The sequence below is a fragment of the Myotis yumanensis genome, unplaced genomic scaffold (genome assembly GCF_028538775.1).
Source record: "Myotis yumanensis isolate MYYU_CA2020_CCGP unplaced genomic scaffold, mMyoYum1.0.hap1 SCAF_8, whole genome shotgun sequence".
Classification (NCBI taxonomy): domain Eukaryota; kingdom Metazoa; phylum Chordata; class Mammalia; order Chiroptera; family Vespertilionidae; genus Myotis; species Myotis yumanensis.
Genome location: NW_027223759.1, coordinates 73,947,229 through 73,967,780, shown reverse-complemented (window position 1 = coordinate 73,967,780; position 20,552 = coordinate 73,947,229). Strand labels below are relative to the sequence as shown.

Genomic DNA, 20,552 nt, shown 5'->3' with positions numbered 1-20,552 from the left:
AGATTTCAAATGTCTGTATTCATCTTTTATTATTCTGAGCATACAGCTTGAATCAAATGGAACAATCATTCTTATGAAGCATTGAGGAGAATTTGGTAATGTTATAAAGTGATGTTTGGATTTTTGAAATGTTTCCTTAAGTTTATTCCATGTATTTTGAAATACCTCAGCATATATTTTACTTGACTTTAAAATCTACTTAAGTTCCATTCATTGATTTTTTTTAACTATTTGAGACTGGTAAAATGGCACTGGCTGATTGAGTTATTGTACTAGAAGGTCAGTTTGGGGGAGATAGGCAAATAGATATAGGGTTTATTCTCCTTGAGAATTCATTCAATTGCTGGAAGAAATCAGTATCAGTCTTAAGCCAATACTACTGAAATATAGTAGGTAAAAGTTATAATAGTAAAAATCTATATATTCTTGGACCTTATCCCATCCAAATAATCTAGGTGAAAACATTTTTATTTATTATATGTGCAAATTTCCAGCTGACATCAGCTTGATTTGAATGAGAACTTTAATAAAACTTCAGTGTTCATTATTTTACCATTTTATTGATATAATTATTAGCTACCGAATTTTTATTTGGAAACTTTTTTCTTTATTGATTAAGGTATTACATATGTGTCCTTATCGCCCCCCCCATAGCCCCCCCCCCCCACACTCATGCCCTCACCCCCCTGGTGTCTGTGTCCATTGGTTAGGCTTATATGCATGCATACAAGGCCTTTGGCTAATCTCTCTCCCTTACTCCCACCCTCCCCTACCTTCCTTCTGAAGTTTGACAGTCTGATCAATGCTTCTCTGTCTCTGGATCTGTTTTTGTTCATCAGTTTATGTTGTTCATTATATTCCACAAATGAGTGAGATTATGTGATACTTATCTTTCTCTGACTGGCTTATTTCACTTAGTATAATGTTCTACAGTTCCATCCATGCTGTTGAAAATGGTAAGAATTCCTTCTTTTTTGCTGCAGTGTAGTATTCCATTGTGTAGATCTACCACAGTTTTTTAATCCACTCATCTGCTGTTGGGCACTTAGGCTATTTCCAGATCTTAGCTATGGTAAATTGTGCTGCTATGAACAAAGGGGTTCATATATCCTTTCTGATTGTTGTTTCTGTTTCTTGGGATATATTCCTAGAAATTGTATCACTGGGTCAAAGGGGAGTGCCATTTTTAGTTTTTTGAGGAATCTCCATACTGTTCTCCATAGTGGCTGTATCAGTCTGCATTCCCACCAGCAGTGCACGAGGGTTCCTTTTTCTCTGCATCCTCGCCAGCATTTGTCATTGGTTGATTTGTTCATGATAGCCATTCTGACAGGTGTGAGATGATGCCGCATTGTCTTCGTTTTGATTTGCATCTCTTGGATGATTAGTGACTTTGAGCATGTTTTCAAATGTCTCTTGGCCTTCCTTATTTTTTTCATCTTTCAGGTTTTCTTAAAGACTGAACAAAACATTTAAAAACTGGTTTCTGTTTGGATCTCAAATTCTGATAAATAATGAACCATTCTCAGCATTAGTCAATGTGCCCTGTGATCTATGGTACTGTGATCCTATATCTGAACTAAGTTGGTGGAACAAATTGGAAAAGCAGTATCCAATTATTATCTTAGGGTCTTAATTAGTTTGCAACATTTCGATGAGAAAATGATTGTAGCATGATTCGCCATGAGTTCAACACCGTAAACCTCCGATAGCGTTTTGTGGTTTGTTGTTTATTATACTTCTTTAATATGGTACAAAAGTAGTCATTAGACCCCTGACATGTTCTGCAAAATTGAATATAAGCAGTTTAATAGCCAGGGGATCAAGCATGGAAAATGCAGCAGTATTTTTAAAGGGAAATGCTATAGTTGTCCTCTGAGAATTATACAATCAGGGCTATTTGGCTGTTTTAAAATATTCTGCTTTTGCAGAATTCTTCCCCAGTACAAAAAAAATTTAGATTTTGGTGAACGCTACCTATTCTTCATAGATCTGAAATAGTGCAGGTTCTGACGGGAAGAACTGGCAATATCATACTTCCCATAGTAGCAGGAATGTGATTTAGAAAGAAAAGGAGAATGCACCAATTCAAAAAGGCAAGCTTATCTTGCCTTCGTTTTACTTTATTTGAAGACAATCTTCCCAGAGGCCTGAGCTTAAAAATTTGTTGGAATGAAAATAGTTTGCCATAGTCTATAACTTTTAATATGATACTATCACAATTATATCATAATAACTATTATATGAGCTATTATGGTGCAGGCCACCATCTTAGGAATTAGATATATCGAGTGATTACATTTTCACAATAACCTAGCAGAATAGGAGTGCTGTGAGAAAGGTACTATTATCATTACAGTCCCCTATGAAATATGTCCACAGATGAGGACACTGATGTACAGCGAAGTTAAATATTAGCAGATATGTGTCAGGTGCAGATTTTGAACCCAGGCAGTCTGACTCCAGAGTCCAGTACGCCATGCTGGCTCCCAGTTAATGTGGGGGTTTGAAACCTCACCTGTTTCCTAATTACTGCCTGGCATCTTCATATGGATTCATCATAGGTCTCTATCAGTAGTAGGGCTGGGAGGCATAGTACCAAAACATAAGATACAGTTTACACTTTAAACAGACTAAACCTCTTTCCCTTTATACCTCACCTATTGTTATCAACCAGAATTTATTGAGAGACCTACTATGCACCAGACATTGTGCCAGATGTCTGATGCAATTTTATAAAAGACAAAGTTTCATTTTCATAGATCATGCATTGTACTGCTTGGATGCTACATAAATGTTATTTTAGCCAGAAGCTAATTTCCATTGTATCACACACATCAGTATGTTATAATGCTTGACTCACAGTTGTCGCATCCATAAATATTTGCCAAGGAAGAGCTATGCTTTAGTACCATATTTGAAAAATCTGTATTCATGTCATACACTAGGGCACATTGGCTGGAGAATTCACTATACTTAAAATTATGAAATTGTAGGTCCTAATATGTAAACTTCAACTCATTATTTGTTTGAAGCAGGCAATGTATTTTTGGTTCCTTCCTGAAAATAGATCTGGATGTGGCATCAAAGCACAATCTGTAAAGGAAAATGTGACAAATTAGATTTAAATTAAAATTTTAATTAAAAATTTAAAAATTTGCTTTGCAAAATATGCTCTTAAGGAAATGAAAAGAAAAAAAACACACAGACTCTGCGCATATATTTGCATATTATAAGTCCAACAAAGAATTTGTACTCAGAATACATAAATGATCTCAAAACTCAACAATATGAAAATCAACAACCTGTCCTTAAACCCAGCCACTATAATAATATATCAGAGACTAGGTGGCTTAAACAACAGATGTTTATTTCTCACGGTTCTGAGGTCCAAGGCCAAGGTGCCTGCATACTTGCGCCTGCAGGAGGCCTGCTTCTTAGTTTGTTGATAGTACCTTCTCACTGTGCACGTTCTCCCTCTTCTTATAAGGACACTAATCTCAGAATGAGGGCCCCGCTCTCATGACCTAATCTCAACCTAATTACCTCCCTCAGGCCCCACCACCAAATACCATCACACTGGGGCTTAGAACTTTGATATATGCATTTTGTAGGGACATAAACATTCAATCCATAACACTACCCAATTCAACACTAGTTCAAATTCAAAAAAGACATTTCCCCAAAAATGATACAGAGATCGGAGATAAGCACATGAAAAGGTTTGTTCAACATCCTAAGTCTTTAGGGAAATGTAAATGAAAATTGCCATGTAATTCCACTATACCCTTATCAGAATGTTTAAAACATAACAAAAAAGTGGTCATACTAAGGACAGGTAAAGATGCAGGGCAACTAGAGCTCCCATTCCTTATTGAAGAAAATGCAAAATGGTACAGTGAGCCCTTTGGAGAAGAGTGTGGCAGTTTATTAACGTTATGATGGAAAATATTTATTTTTTGAAATACAGTTGACATATAATATTATTTTAGTTTCAAGTATATAAAATAGTAAATTAGCATGTATATACCTTACACTGATCATCACAGTAAGTCAAGTAATGATCTATCGCCATATAAAGTTCTTACAATATCATTGACTGTCTTTCCTGTGCTGTAGATTACATCCCTTGACTTGTTTATTTTATAACTGGAAGTTTGTACTTCTTAACCCCCTAAACCTGTCTCGCCTCTGCCACCACCCTCCTCCCAACTGGCAACCAAATATTTTTCACTGTGTCTGTGAGTCTGTTTCTGTGTTTATTTTTAGATTCTACATGTAAGTGAAATCATATTGTATTTGTCTTTGTCTGACTTCTTTTACTTAGTATAATACGTTCTAGGTCCATCCATGTTATCCTAAATGAAAAGATTTCATTATTTTTTATGGTTGAGTACTATTCCATTAACACACACACACACACACACACACACACACACACACACACAGCTGCTTCCATATCTTGGCTATTAAAAATGGTGCTGCAATGAACAAAGAAGTACATATATTTATTTTTATTTACTTTTTTATATCTTTGGATAAATACCCAAAAGCAGAGGTGTTGTATTGTATGATCGTTCTATTTTGGCAAAACCTCCATGGTGACTATACAAATTTATATCCCCATTAACATTGCATAAGAGTTCCCTTTTCTCCATATCCTTGAAAACGCTTGCTATTGGTTGTCTTTTTCATAATGGTCATTCTGACAGGTGTAAGAGCAGATTTTTTTATGACCCAGCAATAACCCTCCTAAACATATACCCCCCCAAATAACTGTAATTCCACAAAAACCTTTATTCATAATTACATGAAAATGTGGAGATATCTCAATGTCCTTCAGCAGGGGAATGGATAAAAAAAATGTGCTACATCCATACAATGGAATTCTACTGCACAACAAAAAAGAATGAATTCTTGACAAATGTAGCAACATGGATGAACCCCAGATGTGCTCTTCTTCAAAGGTTACATGCTGTATAATTCTGTTTTTATAACATTCTAAGGGTAAAAAGGAAAACTGTAGGAACAGAGAAAAGATCAGTGGCTTCTAGGCATCAGACTTGGGGGAAAGGGTTGAATTCAAATGGGCAACACGTGGAAATTTTTAAAAAAATATATTTTATTGATTTTTTACAGAGAGGAAGGGAGAGGGATAGAGAGTTAGAAACATTGAGGAGAGAGAAACATCGATCAGCTGCCTCCTGCACACCCACAACTGAAGATGTGCCCGCAACCAAGGTACATCCCCTTGACCAGAATCTAACCTGGGACCCTTCAGTCCGTAGGCCAACACTCTACCCACTGAGCCAAACCGGTTAGGGCAACATGCGGAAATTTTTATGGTGGCAGAACTGTTCTGTATCATGATTTTGGTAGTGGGTACAAGACTCTATGCATTTGCTGAAACTCAGAATTATACAACATGAAGAGTGAATGTTATATAATACCTTAACTGTATCTAAGTTAAAAATTTGACAAATAATGAAAATTATAAATAATGGGGATAAAACACACAATTGCTACATTTTTTGTGTGTGCAAGAACTTTAATGAAGTTCACATCCACTGAATTCCTTGGCTTTGTCTGTCCATCTCTGAAATGTGTTCTTCAGAAAGCAATCAACAATATGGTGAAGATTTTTTGTAGTATCATTAATCAAATAGAAATTGAAAACATCTTAATCATGCAGTTATAGTGGGGTATTTAAATAAAGATGTATTTCCCACTTACAGGCATTAAAATATGTTTCTGAAGGTTAATTACATAGAGAAATTATCATTCTTCACTGATGTACTATCAGTTTACTCTATTGACTTACCCAATTTATCTTCAAAATACTGATTTTCAAATATTTTAAAACTTCTAGAGAACTTTCTAAAATATACTACATATTCAAGTTGGTTCAAATGCTTTTCTGTAAGCTACATAGCAGATATATGTGGATACGTAGATAAATAGACAAAATGAGTAATATTTCCACCTTTATAATCATTTCAGCTCCTCTTTTATTTTTCTAGCTAAGACCAATGGGATGAGAATAGAGCTAGTATCTTTAACACAAATCATTTTTCTGTTTGTAATGTCCTCTATTCCCATTTTCACCAGTAATAAAAAGCCACATTATATATAAATGCTACTATGCAATTTCCAAAGTATTATGTTACATTAGCCTCTTTGATTCATCACCAGACCCACTGATATAATCCCCCCAGTTATACAGGCATATGAAGCCTAAAGAAGCTTAACAATTTTGCGGGATCACATTTTGGTAGGTGTTAAAGTCAGGACACCAATCCAGATGCTACAACTCCTCATCAAATACCCTGTTCATTATAATATGCTGTTTATTTTCTCCAAGATTTTTCCTTTTGAAGACATATGCCCTGTATTACAAAGGTCATTTATTCCATTATTGCCATTCTTATTCATCTTTTTAACATTGTACAGTGTCTATAAAATTCTCAGGAGAAACAGAGTTTCTGACCTAAGAAGATGTCTTCAGATTGTGTTTTGACACATAGCAGTGGCGATTTTCTTTTTCAGTGTGCACTTCTGTGCCTTCTTGGACACGACCTCTGCCCTTTGTTGATTTCTGAGCCATCCACTGTGTCCAAAAGAGTTAGGATGATTCCTCCAATATTCCTCTTGCCTTCTGTCTGATTCTTCCATCTCTCCATTCTGAGCTCTTTTCAGCTGCTTATCTATTCTATTTTTGAAAGGTGTTGTCCTATTCTGCCCCATCCCATGATTTAATTCCCAGATAATCAAGATGCCTATTCCTTTCGACTTACCCTTTCCAATAGTAAATTTTCTGAGAAGCTGACAACGAATTGTAGAGGATCCCTTCTTTATGGTTTGGCATCAGCTAAAATGAATGTAATAGGAATGATACATAGGAGATATGAGCCAGGAAGCAATACAGCATAATAGAAAGAACAAAGCTTGTAATGTCTAACAGATAGCTTTTCCTGTTCCACCTCAGACATTTATGAGCTACCTAACTTTCTGACAAGGTTTTGTAGCTTTTCTGTGCTTCGAGTGAAAGAATAGTGCCTCACTAATAATATTAATATAGATATTCATTTAACCACTACATGTCCTGTGGTTAGCACAGGGTATAGTCCACTCTTACACAAATATCAGCTATCGAGTTATTTTAGGGCAGTTGATTTTTTGTTACTATGAATATGATAATACTTAACATCAGGTTTCTTTATTTGTCTTCTTTTATGTATAAACTACATAGACAGATAAGCTTCAGATTGTGCTATTAACAAGCAGAAATATTCATTGCAATGCCGGCATAGGATTGTTGCACATAGATAACTTCTGTTTAGCCCTTAGCTTTGTTTCGCATTTTATTGGTTTGCAATATAAACATTTCCTTAGCTGATTAGGTTCTCAGTCCAGAAGTAGCCATGGGCTACTTGCCTGTAAGGAGATAACATTTAAATTTTTTAAATGGAATTAAGTATATATGAATTCCAGTAAATTTGCTATGTGCTGTCTGTTGACATCTTTCTCAGCTGTCGGCAAGCATTTAATCAATGTTTATTGGCTTTTCTTCTCTGAGATTTAAATAGAACATAAAATTTTATGACACGTAGAGTATTTTCAATAACTTTTATTATTTTTCATAGATAGTATAATAGTATATAAGAGGAAATAGCCATAAAATAACCAAGCGTGAATTATTTTGAAAGAATATGGTAATTTGAAGTTTGTATAATGACAAAAATGTTGGTGTACTTTTGAAATCATATTGTAGATTTATGGATATCTGAGTTTATCTTTTATCTATATCTTTTTACTCTTTTGGACACCAATAGTCTAGGTCAGGAATAAATAAGTATAGTTGTTTTTTCTATTGTTATACAAGATAGATAGTAGTTCATAAAATTAAATTCTAACTCTTCCAAAGTCACAAAATGACAAATGCCACAGAATGTACTAGATTGCAAATGTATGGTTTAAACATTAGCTTTATGTTGGAAGTTCAAACTATGATAGCTATATTAGTGGTAAATTTACATGATTGCTTGACCAATAGCCGTAGAATGTTTGCCATGAGGTATTTATACTTAAAGTAGTATATACATTTGAATGGAAAAAAAAATTAGGGACTCTTGAGTACACTAATATATTCAAAGATCTTTCTCTCATCTAAGTACTTTTGTTGTTATCCAGGAATGGTTAGGCATGATAACATGAGTATAAACTATGGCCAAGACCTAGTTATCCAGCCATTTATGCCATGGTTCCCTGGATCACAAACAAAAATATTAGTGATGAATATGACCACAGAATTTCACTCCTAAATATATACCAAAAAGAATTGAAAACAGGTACTCAAACATGTAAATGTGTTCATAGCAGTACTAGTCACAATAGCCAAAAGATGCCCATCAACAGATGAATTAAAAAATTGTGGTATATACATGCAATGGAATGTTATCTATCTAGTATATAAAAGCCTAAGTGACCATCACAACTGAAACAACTGAATGGACGACCGAACAGGTTGAGCGGGGTGACCAGGCCGGCAGGGGTGTTAGTGAGGGACGACCAAACAACTAAACAAGCAGGCTGCATGGGGCAACCAGGCTGGCAGTGGGGTTAATGAGGGATGACCAAATGACCAAACAGCAGGCTGTGTGGGGTGACCTGGCTGGCAGGGTGGGCAGTGAGGGGTGACCAGGCCAGCAGAGGGGGGCAGTGAGGGGTGACCAGGCTGGCAGAGGGGGGCTGTTGGGGGCAACCAGGCTGACAGGGGGGGCAGTAAGGGGTGATCATGCTGGTGGGAGGGCAGTTAGGGGCGACCAGGCCAGCAGGGGAGCCAGTTAGGGGCAATCAGGCAGGCAGGCAGGTGAGCAGTTAGGAGCCAGCAGTCCAGGTTTGTGAGAGCGATGTCCTGGATTGGAGAGGGTGCAGGCTGGGCTGAGGGGACCCCCACTTGTGCATGAATTTCATGCACTGGGCCTCTAGTTTTATCATAAAATGGAATAAAGTAGTGATATGTGCCATAGCATAGATGAATCTCTAAAATATTATGCTATGTGAAAGAAGCCAGCAAAAAACATCACAAATTGTATGATTCTATTAATATGAAATATTCAGAATAACTTAATTGACCGAGATGGAACATAAATTAGTGGCTGCCAAGGACTGAGGGGAGTGAGTAATGGAGAGAAAATGCTTAATGGGTAAAGGGTTTTACTTTAGAGTAATTATAATTTTTTGAAACTCTGTAGAAGTGGTGGTTTAGTAAATCACAACATTGTGATTTACTAAATGCCACTGAAGTGTTTACTCTCAAAGGCTTCATTTTATGTAATGTGAATTTCACCATATTAAATTATTGTTTTTTAAAAATACTGAGTGACAAGGTTGAAGCAGCACCATATCCCATGTTCCGAGGATCACAAATGGTTTAAATAAGTCTCCTCCATGAGGAGAGAATGCAGAGTTTGTCATTATTGATCCCAGGGAGCCTGATGAGGGCTGTGGGTAATTTTATAGTATTTCAAAAGATGGATTTGATTTCGCTCTTAAATATATTTATTATGATATTAAATTATCAGAGCTGGTGAAATTACTTTTAATGGCTATGCCTCTCTGTCATGTGCCGCTTTATTTTCCATGCTCCACTGAGATTTCAGTTGATCTCATTGATCCACCCAAAAAAAATGAAAACAGGAGATAATAAATGCTTCTCTTTCGAGATGGATTCTCTCTGTGAAATGGGAAGATAATTATGCCAATGTCGATGGGCAGGTGAAGTTATTCAGGCACAAGTGCTTCATTTTTGGCTCTTAAATCATGTAGCTTAGCTGACCATATAAAAATGATGTGGAAAATTATAGATGGTGTTTATATTTTGTGTAAACCAGCCTGTGAAGCTGTTGGGAGTTATTTGTACATATACAAAAATCGTAAGGCAGATGCTTTCCATGGCTATTGCATAAATATCTAAATTTTTCAGATGAATAAGGATTTTTATGGTATACGTCTTTGCAAAGAACATTTTTAAGGTCCCTATATTTGGAAGTCCTCTTACGTGTTGGGCACCTTGCTATGTATGTTGCATAAATAATTTCTAATACTTAGAATATCCTTGAAAGGTAACTGTTATTATTTCATTTTTAGAAGTGAGATAACTGGGGTTCAAAGATGTTAAATGACATACTCATGAGGATAAGTGGTGTTATGATTCACCTTCAGATACTTAACTGTCAGACTAGACCACTTTGTGACTAGGATCCCATTGTGCCAGTTTTTTGTTGTTGTTATAAAATCTTATAAAAATAGCTCACACATATTTCAGAGTAGGCTATGACTATTAATTTGCCTCCCCTAAAGAAAGGCTCTTCACTTTGCTCTTTTCCTTAATTGGCCTGTATAGACAAACTATCAAATTGTTGGTGGAGAATTGACAACTCATTGCACCGAGGAAGTGTGTGTACCAGTTTATATGAATGCTTAGCTCTTGAAAAACATTCCGGCACCTAAAGAGAATGGGTGCTGAATGGTGACTGGGGAGAATGTTAAATTTGGGTAATGGCAATTTAAGGAAGGAATAAATATAAGACAACTTGTGTGTCAGTCTAAGTCACTCAGAATTTGATGTCCAATAACTCTTCCAACATAGGCATTCTTTTTCCCTCATGTAGCTTCAGAATTAACTCTCTTCCAAATACCTTGTACTTTTCTACTATGATACCTTTGTTGGCACTTTGATGCCTGAAATGCCCGCCCTCATTGCCACCAATCCGGAACCTTTCTCTTTCTACTTGTTGAAAGGCTTCAGCTATCATGCTTCCTTTCAGAAGTCCTTCTCTTCCCTGAACTGTTGTAGAATTTCTTGTTCAAACACACATTTGCAGCTTGGCATGAACTTTTTTTGTTTTTAAGATTTTTTAAAATTGACTTTTAGAGAGAGGAAAGGAAAGAAGAGAGAGAGACATCCATTAGAGCCATACTTCCATTGGCTGCCTCCTGCACTCTCTCTTTTGGGAATCAAGCCCACAAGCCTAGCATATGCCATGACCAGGAATCAAACCAGCAAACTTTTTTATGTATAGGACAATGCCTAACCAACTGAGCCATGGCTTGTCATTTACTTTTGGAGATAGTTTCATTCTCATGTGTTTATAGCTAATCTCTGTTATTAACTATGAGTTCTAGTGGGGTAAATAAGTTACTTTCATCTATTTATATACCATCATATACTCTGGACATACTATGTGCTCATCAAATAGTTGATAATTATATATAACTCTTGAAAGCAGAGCTTTCTCAAAACATATTCATAAAAATACCATTTATGGGACAGATGGTCTTTAAAAAGGGATGGCCATTGGTCAAAATAAGCTTGAAAAACATTATATACCATTTCCACCCTAGGAAATTTACAGTATACATTGGCATTTTCAAAACTGAGGAATTCTTTAGTAATAAGACCATTTTACTAATTCAACCCAGTAGCTCTCAGCCCTCCCCTCTTTTATTCTTTATTATTCAAAATGTTCTTTGCAAGACACTGCTTTAAAGTGTTTTGTATATACATGATGCTACTAATATTTATAAATGTGGAAATTGCAATTTGATTAGAGATATAATTTGGGTGTTTTGTTTGGCCTGCCTCCTTCTGTACTTGGAAACCACTACCCATTAGCTGTATTGGTGTGTGTGTGTGTGTGTGTGTGTGTATACCATATAATGTAGCTTAACCTGAAAAGAGATCGAGACTAACAGGAGAATGTTTGGGACTGGTCTTTCAGCTTGATTATGTGCTAGGATCTCTATTACTTCTCATAATATGTTTGAAAAGTTTTATTTGTACCTCAAGGGCAATGAGCCTGGCCTCAATTACAAATATGAAAGCAGATATTAGCAGTGCACACTCTTCTTTAGGCAGCTTGCTTCCTGTCACGTTGTTTTATTTACTTCCTCAGTAAAGGAATATCCATCTACAGGGAATTAGACACAGCATAGTTCATGGGAAAAACAGAAGTTTAGGGTCAGAATGTTTTAAATTGATTCCCAACTCAGGCCTGTGTGATCCTGTCCAAGGTTTCTTTCCAGAGCCACTGACTCCTCGTCTATAAAGCAGGGGTCACACCTGCTCTGAGAGTTTCCTACAATGACAGTGCCTGGCACCGAGGAGACGCTTTATAAATATTAATTCCCTTTGCAATACTTTATGTCAGAATATGACAAGAGCATTTCACAGGCACAAAGTCACACACACAAAAAAAACAGGCTCTCTCCTAGAGTTGCCATTCCACATTTCATGTTGTTACGTCAAACTATAGTTGTTCCCCTCTGCTGTTTTCATGAGGTGACCATGAATGGGGGAATAGGAGGAGTTGAGTTATTAATTGTGAAGAATATTTAGTTCTATAAATAGAGAAGAAATAACCTAAAAGAGAGTTTTTTAAAAAACCATTCTAATAATCTGAGATATGGAAAGTAACTTAGAAGTGATCACCTGAGGCCCTAGCCAGTTTGGCTCAATGGATAGAGCATAGGCCTATGGAATGAAGGTCACAGGTTCAATTCTGGTCAAGGGCACATGCCCAGGTTTCGGGCTTGATTCCCAGTGTGGGGCATGCAGGAGGCAGCTGATCAATGATTCTCTCTCATCATTGATGTTTCTATCTCTCTCTTTTTCATCTTTCCTCTCTGAAATCAATAAAAAAACAAAATAAAATATATATATATTAAAAAAAGAAATTATCACCTAAGTCTTAACATCTGTCAATTGTAAATATATATTTATAGTAAGTATATGTTATAAATATATATACTTTTAAGTCATTTATAAGTGCATTCAAAGGGGGAATAGTAAATGTATTTGGAAGAAGTTTGGACTACCTTTCAACTTTTATCTCAACACATTATATAATTCAGCCACGGATCCATTTCCATTGTAGTTTTGGATTACTTGCCACTATGCACAAATAAAGTAAAAGAGTAATGGTGTGATCATCTTGCTTAAGGTTACATGTTTGGGGCAAAAGCACACACCAGAAAATTAGATTGGTAAAATTCTTTTTTATAGGGTAGGATAGAATGCTCAACATAAAACATTCTTTCAGGACAACAGGCTACTGTGACCCCCATTTTGCAGTAAAGCATATACTTGTTACCTATGGTTGTCAATAATGCATCAATCATGTCTGTCTCCAGCCAGCCATGGCTGAACTGTTGCTGGAAGAAGACCACTGTGTCCCTGTGAAGAATAACAAGTGCCAGTTTTGCTGTGGCATCTGCCTTTCTTTATGCCAAATGATCTCCTGGCAGTTTTCCTTGACACAGGCATTATGAATGGCTGGAGAAACCATCATTTTCTGTACTTTACTGGTTTAGACACAAGGTGAAGTCTTCTAAGCTAAACGGAAGTAATAGAGGAAGCAGTGAGCCTCAGTGTTCCTTGGGCTGGCCTGGATTGAGCATTAACCAGCCTGTGTCTTGGTCTGGTTGATTACAGGAGAAGATGTGTCAGGGAGTCTCTGCCCAGCATCTGTTCCTCCTGAACGGACGGCTTGTGAAATTCCCTGCAGGATGGATTGTGTGGTGAGCGAGTGGACAGAGTGGTCATCCTGCTCCCAGTCTTGTTCAAATAAAAACTCGGATGGGAAACAGACCAGGTCAAGGACTATCCTGGCATTGGCTGGAGAAGGTGAGTCATACTTCAAGGAAGTCCATTGCCCAATTATTGTTTTCCAATAGGTAACTGTGAAGATCATATCACGGAAGTAGACACATTTCGGTGACCTTCTATATGTATTCCACTAATCCAAATGAACACTTTTCTGTCATTGTGTGCCTGTTCTCTTTAATCCTCAAGGGTATCTGTTCTGAGTTCCATTTATTTGCATGAATTGTTTTAGTCCATCTTATGTTATTTTCCATTATACTCTTTTAGGGAAGAAAACAAAGTCTGGTTGATACACATCCAGCTCATGTAGTTGGGGACATAATTGGAATATGTCTGGTAAGAAGGGTGCCAAATTAGGAGTCAAGAGACACGGCTCCTTAACTGGAAACTGCCGGTCACTTCGGCAAGCTACCTGATCCCTGTGCCCTGATTTTCTGTTCTCTCCTGCTGGCATGTGGCGAGAGGAGAAAGGATGACGGCTGTGCAAATGGCTTTGAAGAAGCTAAAATGTGTGATGGGAATGCAAATGGATGGCATCAGAAAAAACTAGAGGAGCAGCTGTTCCTATTATTGATAGCAGTGTCTGAAACCAGACGATGGGTGTCATTCTCTCAGGCCCTCCCTGGGCTTTGTCTGCCCACAGCTCAGTTGGAACAGCAAGGCAGTGTGTCCTCTGGATGCAGGGAGCTCCTCTTTCAACAAGATTCTGTTCTGTGATTCTGAGATAGGGGGCCAGTGTCGAGATGAATGAAGATTTTTATATTCTTAAAGTGCAATCGCTTCCTCTTCTGTCTTTTAGAATGTTGGATGGAGGGGGTGAGGGAGTCTGTAGTATTTAATGGGGAAAAACTTTAACAAGAATAACAAAACCAAAATCACAAGTTTTCTTGAACATTTGGCCCACTGAATAAAATAGTGTGAAAGATCGGGGGGGAAAATCAATGCTTTAGGTAAATACCAGTTTTCACATGGATATAAAAATATGAAAGAAAAGACAGCACTGAAATTTGATTGTCTGACTCACCAAGAGTGTGAAGATCCATATCTATCTGGTCTCCCAGCCTGTGGATAACACATTGTCAAATATGATTTCAGAGGTCAAGGATGGCTTTCTCTTGCCAAACTTTAAGAGAGACTTCTCAAATTGTAATAAGATGCACTGTTTGATGGAGGATGGGTGTTTTAAAATGGTACTTGATAAAATAATGCTGTCTTAGCAAAGAGAAGCCATTTATAGGCAATAAGTGGGCTTGTGTGTGTGTGTGTACGCGCGCGTGCGGGCGCACGCATACGTATGTTGGACCCAGTATCAATTCAAGGTCATGGGCTATTTTATCTAACTGACTAATTTATTAGGCATAGTAATATTAAAATAAAAGCAGATTTCTTTAAAGTTTATCTCGACGATGGGGTGGGGAGTAGAATCAGTTATTTTTTTAAATATAACTGACATGTTCTGCTCCATGTTATTTAGAAAATGGATAACATTTGTCCTCAGATTATTATTCAGGACAAAAGAGCATGTCCTTAAAGTGGGAAAAGGAGTGCAGTTCTCAGGCCTTTGTGTAGCTGTGCCAAAAAAGCTGTTTTTCTAGACCATAAAAATAACAAAAACAATAAAAAAGAACAGCAAATAACAACAACAGGAGCATGTTAATAAAAACAGCAATGAGCCTGGCTGGTGTGGTTCTGTGGTTGAATATCAACCTATGATCCAGGAAATCACAGTTCGATTCCTGGTCAGGGTACATGCTGGATTGCAAGCTTGATTCCCACTAGGGGGCTTGCAGGAGGCAGCCAATCAATGATTCTCTTTCATTATTGATGACTCAATCTCTCTCTCCCTCTCCCTTCCTCTCTGAAATCAATAAAAATATATTAAACAACAACAACAACAACAACGGCTATACATTCTTTCATACTTTGATTTTTTGCAGGTGGAAAACCATGCCCCCCTAGTCAGGCCCTCCAAGAATATCGCTCATGCAATGACCATTCCTGTATGCAACTCTACTGGGAGACATCGCCTTGGGGCCCCTGTGCTGAAGACACACTGGGTACTGCTCTTAATGCAACCATTGGATGGGATGGAGAAGCTGCCTGTGGTGTGGGCGTTCAGACACGGAAGGTCTTTTGTGTCAAGAGTCACGTGGGACAAGTGATGACCAAAAGGTATTATCAGTAATTTAGTGAAAGTGCATAGGATTTTTGCCTATTGGAGTATTTTTAGTTAAAAGCATTTGTAAGCACTGAATATGTCTCATTCTGTGCTAGAGTAATACATTTTTGTGTTGTCTTGCTTGACTCTTAAAAATTAAAAAATATGTCTTAACAAAGGTAGACACTTTACTAAGTTATAATATGTGTATTAGTGAATGGATAACAGCAAGACCCACAAACAGGGAATCTGTTTGAGTAATCGAATTTTCTAGAGCTGATCTCAATAGTTTTGACTCTTTTTTTAAAAAATATATTTTATTGATTTTTCACAGAGAGGAAGGGAGAGAGATAGAGAGTTAGAAACATCGATGAGAGAGAAACATCGACCAGCTGCCTCCTGCACATCTCCCACTGGGGATATGCCGGCAACCAAGGTACATGCCCTTGACCGGAATCGAACCTGGGACCTTTCAGTCCGCAGGCCGACGCTCTATCCACTGAGCCAAACCGGTTTCGGCAGTTTTGACTCTTAATCATGCAAAGGCTGGGTCTACATGAGGGCAGTTTTGAACTTTGAAATTATAGGGTTGTATTTTATTCTTCTTTAGGTCCCATTGATCTTTTCTGTGGTGAGAAATAAATCTATGCAGCCATTTTGAATATATTAATTCATTCCCTTGTGCATGTTTACAATCTCATGGACACTGTACTGGGCACATGAAGTTGTAAATAAATAAATAAAAATCAGTAGGAGATTGGACATGGAGAGTAGGATATAGATATAAAAAAGGGTCAGGAATAATTACAAGTGATGGAGGAAAGCACAGCTGGGGAAGTTGCATCTCTAGACAAAATAAAGAGACATAACTCTTCCTCGAGTTCATGTCGGTAATCTCGTGGAGAAGTAAACGTGAAGGACCTCTGCAGTATGCAGAGACTAGCTAACTGGCCTATCCATAGAGGTTTCCAAGTGGCCATGTTTGAACTAGTCCCCTCTTTGTGGTGAAGGTCCCACCCAGCCACAGGAGTGGTGGGCCACCAGGATGGACTGGTGCAAACTAGGCAAGTTAGAGATGTTCCCAAGGAATTTTCAAAATGGGAAAATGAAATCCTCTCTTTTTCTACTCCTGTTGTTCTAACTATATGAATTAAGAGTTTCCATAGCCCTGGTTAGGCCTGATGGAAAAAGTAAGAGGGGAGAATGAAGCTGATGCTCAAAAAGAAGCAGAAATCGAAGCAGAACAAATCCTGGCAGCATTAAGCCCTGGTCCCATCCCCCTTAAGAATACCGCTGCCTTTCCTGGCAACCAAGGCAAATGCATTTGCTCTTCTGCCTAATTCAATCCAATTTGTGTTGCTGCCATGGGCAACTCAGACACCTGATTAATCTCATCTTGGGACACCAGAATGACAGGCTCTGGGCCTTATCCACACTGCCATGGAAACCACATTCACTGTGTGTAAGGAAAGTCATAGAAGTTCAGTTAAGGGAAATGAGCTGCTGATGGCAGATAGCGTGCAAACTGGCCCGATGCTGCTGCTGGTGGAGCCTCCGACGGGCAGCTGGCTGTGTAAGTGAGGATAACTATGCCTTGCAGTGAAGCACAGTCAGGAAGACCAATTGTGGTTTCCAAAGTGCTGGGGTTGGATCTTCTCCACTGTAAGGACCCCAGACTTTAGAACAGTGTTGGGCATGTATGAGTGTTCCATAAGCATTTTAAAATTTATGAATTAACTTGACCTATGTAGTTGCCAAGGCTTGGATATAAATTAGAGAAAAATGAGAGTAGATGATGTTTATTATTTGCCTCAAAAATATATTTTATCTACCATAATCAATTTTGGCAAAGAGGACTGCCATGAAGAGTAATGAAGAGATCATACATATGTCCTTCTGGTCTTATTAACTCATAAATGTCATTTCTGTTTAGCATCCAATGCTACATTGCTCGTGATGTTTATTGGAACATCGAATTATGTCAGTTGTATGTTGAAACTTGCTTGGTATCCTTAGCCTGGTATCCATGGGAGTTATAGCTAAACATGGAAATAATGTTTACATATCACCTACTTAAGGTGACTATCTAATTACTGAGGTTATGGTAAAATCCTAAATGGCTTAAATAGGTATGAAGAGAACTCCTTTTATCTTGGAAAGGATTGCAGCCTTAATAATGTTATTTTTATGATGTAAATATTCAAACGCTGAAAAAAGGATGCATGAAATGTTAGCTTTGTTATACAAATAAAAATAAATAGATCCTGGATATAGGAATAAGACTTATGTGATATACAACAATATTCTTTACAGTGATAAGAACCTTTTGCATACTTGAATTCTGATCTCCTACCTTTGACAAAACTTTGCTTAGTTCTGAATCACAACAGATAATAATTCCCTTGATGGGAATGAAATGTGTTTCTTTCTTAGCAAAGGAGAATTGGAATTGAGACTGACATCTAGCAAATAAATTATCATTACATTGTGAAGGCTATTTGGGCATGAAAAGTCAGATGATATGTTCAAATAGCACTCTAATTCCTTTTCTATCCTCATAATTACTTTGAATGAGACGGTTTTTTTAATTAAAGTCTTGCACATCAACTTACTCAATTTTTAACTCAATGATATTTTTATGCCCCCAAATCACAAGAACATAAGTTCATTGTTTAAAGCATAATTCACAAATGAATATACTTTTCTTTAAAAATTTATGTAAGTGAAACTAAACTATTATTATTATAGTGAATAACCTCTAGTTTTGTTCATTTTACCAATAAGAAAAATGAATTGCACAGATGTTTTCCCTAACACACACACACACCCACATGCACACACAGATATTACTAATTACTTTTTGCACTGTTAATGAGGCTGGAGACTTAACCTAATTGTAATTCTTACTGTACATCTCCAAACAATCCTGCTAAACATAAGGAGCCTGATTGACTTTAGTAAAGTCAATTAAAATTCTTGAGGTTAATGAGATTAATTGAGCTATAAAAATAATAGCTACTGTCCAGTGAAACACATCATGAGATAGTGAGATTATCAACAGTAGAAAATATCCTTTTCTCTGCCCTTTTAAAAAATAAATATGTTTGTTCTTTTTCAAGTGAAAGCCATTGCAGTGGAGAAAGGTCCCCTGCCATTTGTGAAATCCTTGAAGTGGGGGTGGGGCAAGAGAAAAAAGGAAAAGAGAGGAAAATCTCCTAAAAAAACAGTGGCCTTGGCGTAGAATGAAAGAAGCATGCCTCCATGGAATGGATCAGCTAACATAACGTATTTTACCTCTAAGCTCACTGCACTGGGACGCACAGAATTCCTTGCAAGTTCTCCTTCCCTGGGTTGGTGTTTTGGTTTCCACGCAATTGTGTAGGTGAGAATGTTACCATTGTATGAGTAATAGAACTGATCATATCAGAAAATGAGAACTAGCTAGGGCACAATGGAAACAGAAGTGAGAGCTTGTTGGTATATTTTGGGGGTTTTTTTTGGTTTGCTTCATGATTCAATGTTGTTTTTTCCAGCTGCAATGTAGAAAAATAATAATAAAGATTAAAAACACACAACTCAAAGCTTTCCAAAGGTCCTGATAAGTCACTCTCTGCCTTTAATGTAAAAACACCTGGCATTTTGTGAGCTATAGGAATATAAAATTCCAGTGAAACATTTAATGTTTAAACAGTGGTCAGGTTTGCCCCCTTAGCTGAGTGAGCTGGAACATCAGCCCTGGGGTAGGAGGCCTGCTCTAGAAGATGGAGCACTGTGTGTCTGCATCTTGATTATGGAGGCAAACTGAAAAGTGACAAGTCTTGGTAGCTGCATTTAATACATTTCCTCACAATGCTTATAAGGAAATTTGGCCTACAGGGAGACCAAGAAACAATCATAGAATACTTCAGTGCAAGTCCAGGAAAATATATGTGTTCAGTTGGGATGCCTTCATCCTTTTATCAAGAGCACAACCAATTATGACAAAAGGCAAGGGCCATAGTTGGTTTGCTAAAAAGTGAATCCATGTTCCCTTGCATTTTAAGGCTTCAATTTTGTTTTGGAGAAAGCTGGATAGATTTGTCTAATATTCCCAGGGATTTATTTGTCTTCAGGCTCCAAAAGCATATGATACTATTCAATCACTGACTTCCTGTTACTAATATTTGCAATGCACTAAGATCTGGCATTTTTAAGTTAAGACCTAAGATGGAGTTCTACGATCAAAGTATTCAAAGTTAGTGTATGTATTTTGTATGCGCATGTACGCATTTGCACATACACAACAGAACAGCAGCACAAAATATATCAAACGTCTTTTTTCAGTCTGTGACAATACAAGAGTACAGAAAATAAAAGCCTGTAGTTTTTAGAAGTGGGGGGTGGGAGGGGACACATAAGTTGCTAATGGTCAAAGAATATTTTTAAAGACTAAGAGGAAATTCATGGAAATTGGAAATGTGATGATCCTTGAAGCAGTAGACGTTCCAACAAAGCCCTTAGTTCATAGACTCTATAAAAGCAATATGACCTGAGCATCTTGACCTTTGCCACTGAGGAGATACCATTTCTCTCTTATGGACCTAGTGGAGGAACACAGAGAGAAAGGGGGCCATATTGTGGAGAGTTGACATTAGGCTCAGTGAGTGATTATTGTGAGTGAGGGGAAAACAGTTTAAATAAAGTAGACAATATCAGTACCCTGGAAAGATGAACTCTCACTCGTAACTG

At 37.4% G+C, this 20,552-nt stretch overlaps 1 protein-coding gene across 1 annotated transcript in view; it reads left to right on the top strand.

Moving 5' to 3' along the window:
• Positions 1-20,552, top strand: part of THSD7B (thrombospondin type 1 domain containing 7B) — an 838,394-nt gene that overhangs the window by 432,861 nt on the left and 384,981 nt on the right. Inside the window, exons 8-9 of the mRNA XM_070423466.1 lie at positions 13,496-13,687; positions 15,604-15,838. Coding sequence (XP_070279567.1) covers positions 13,496-13,687; positions 15,604-15,838 — 427 coding nt within the window. The remainder of the gene's footprint in view (positions 1-13,495; positions 13,688-15,603; positions 15,839-20,552) is intronic.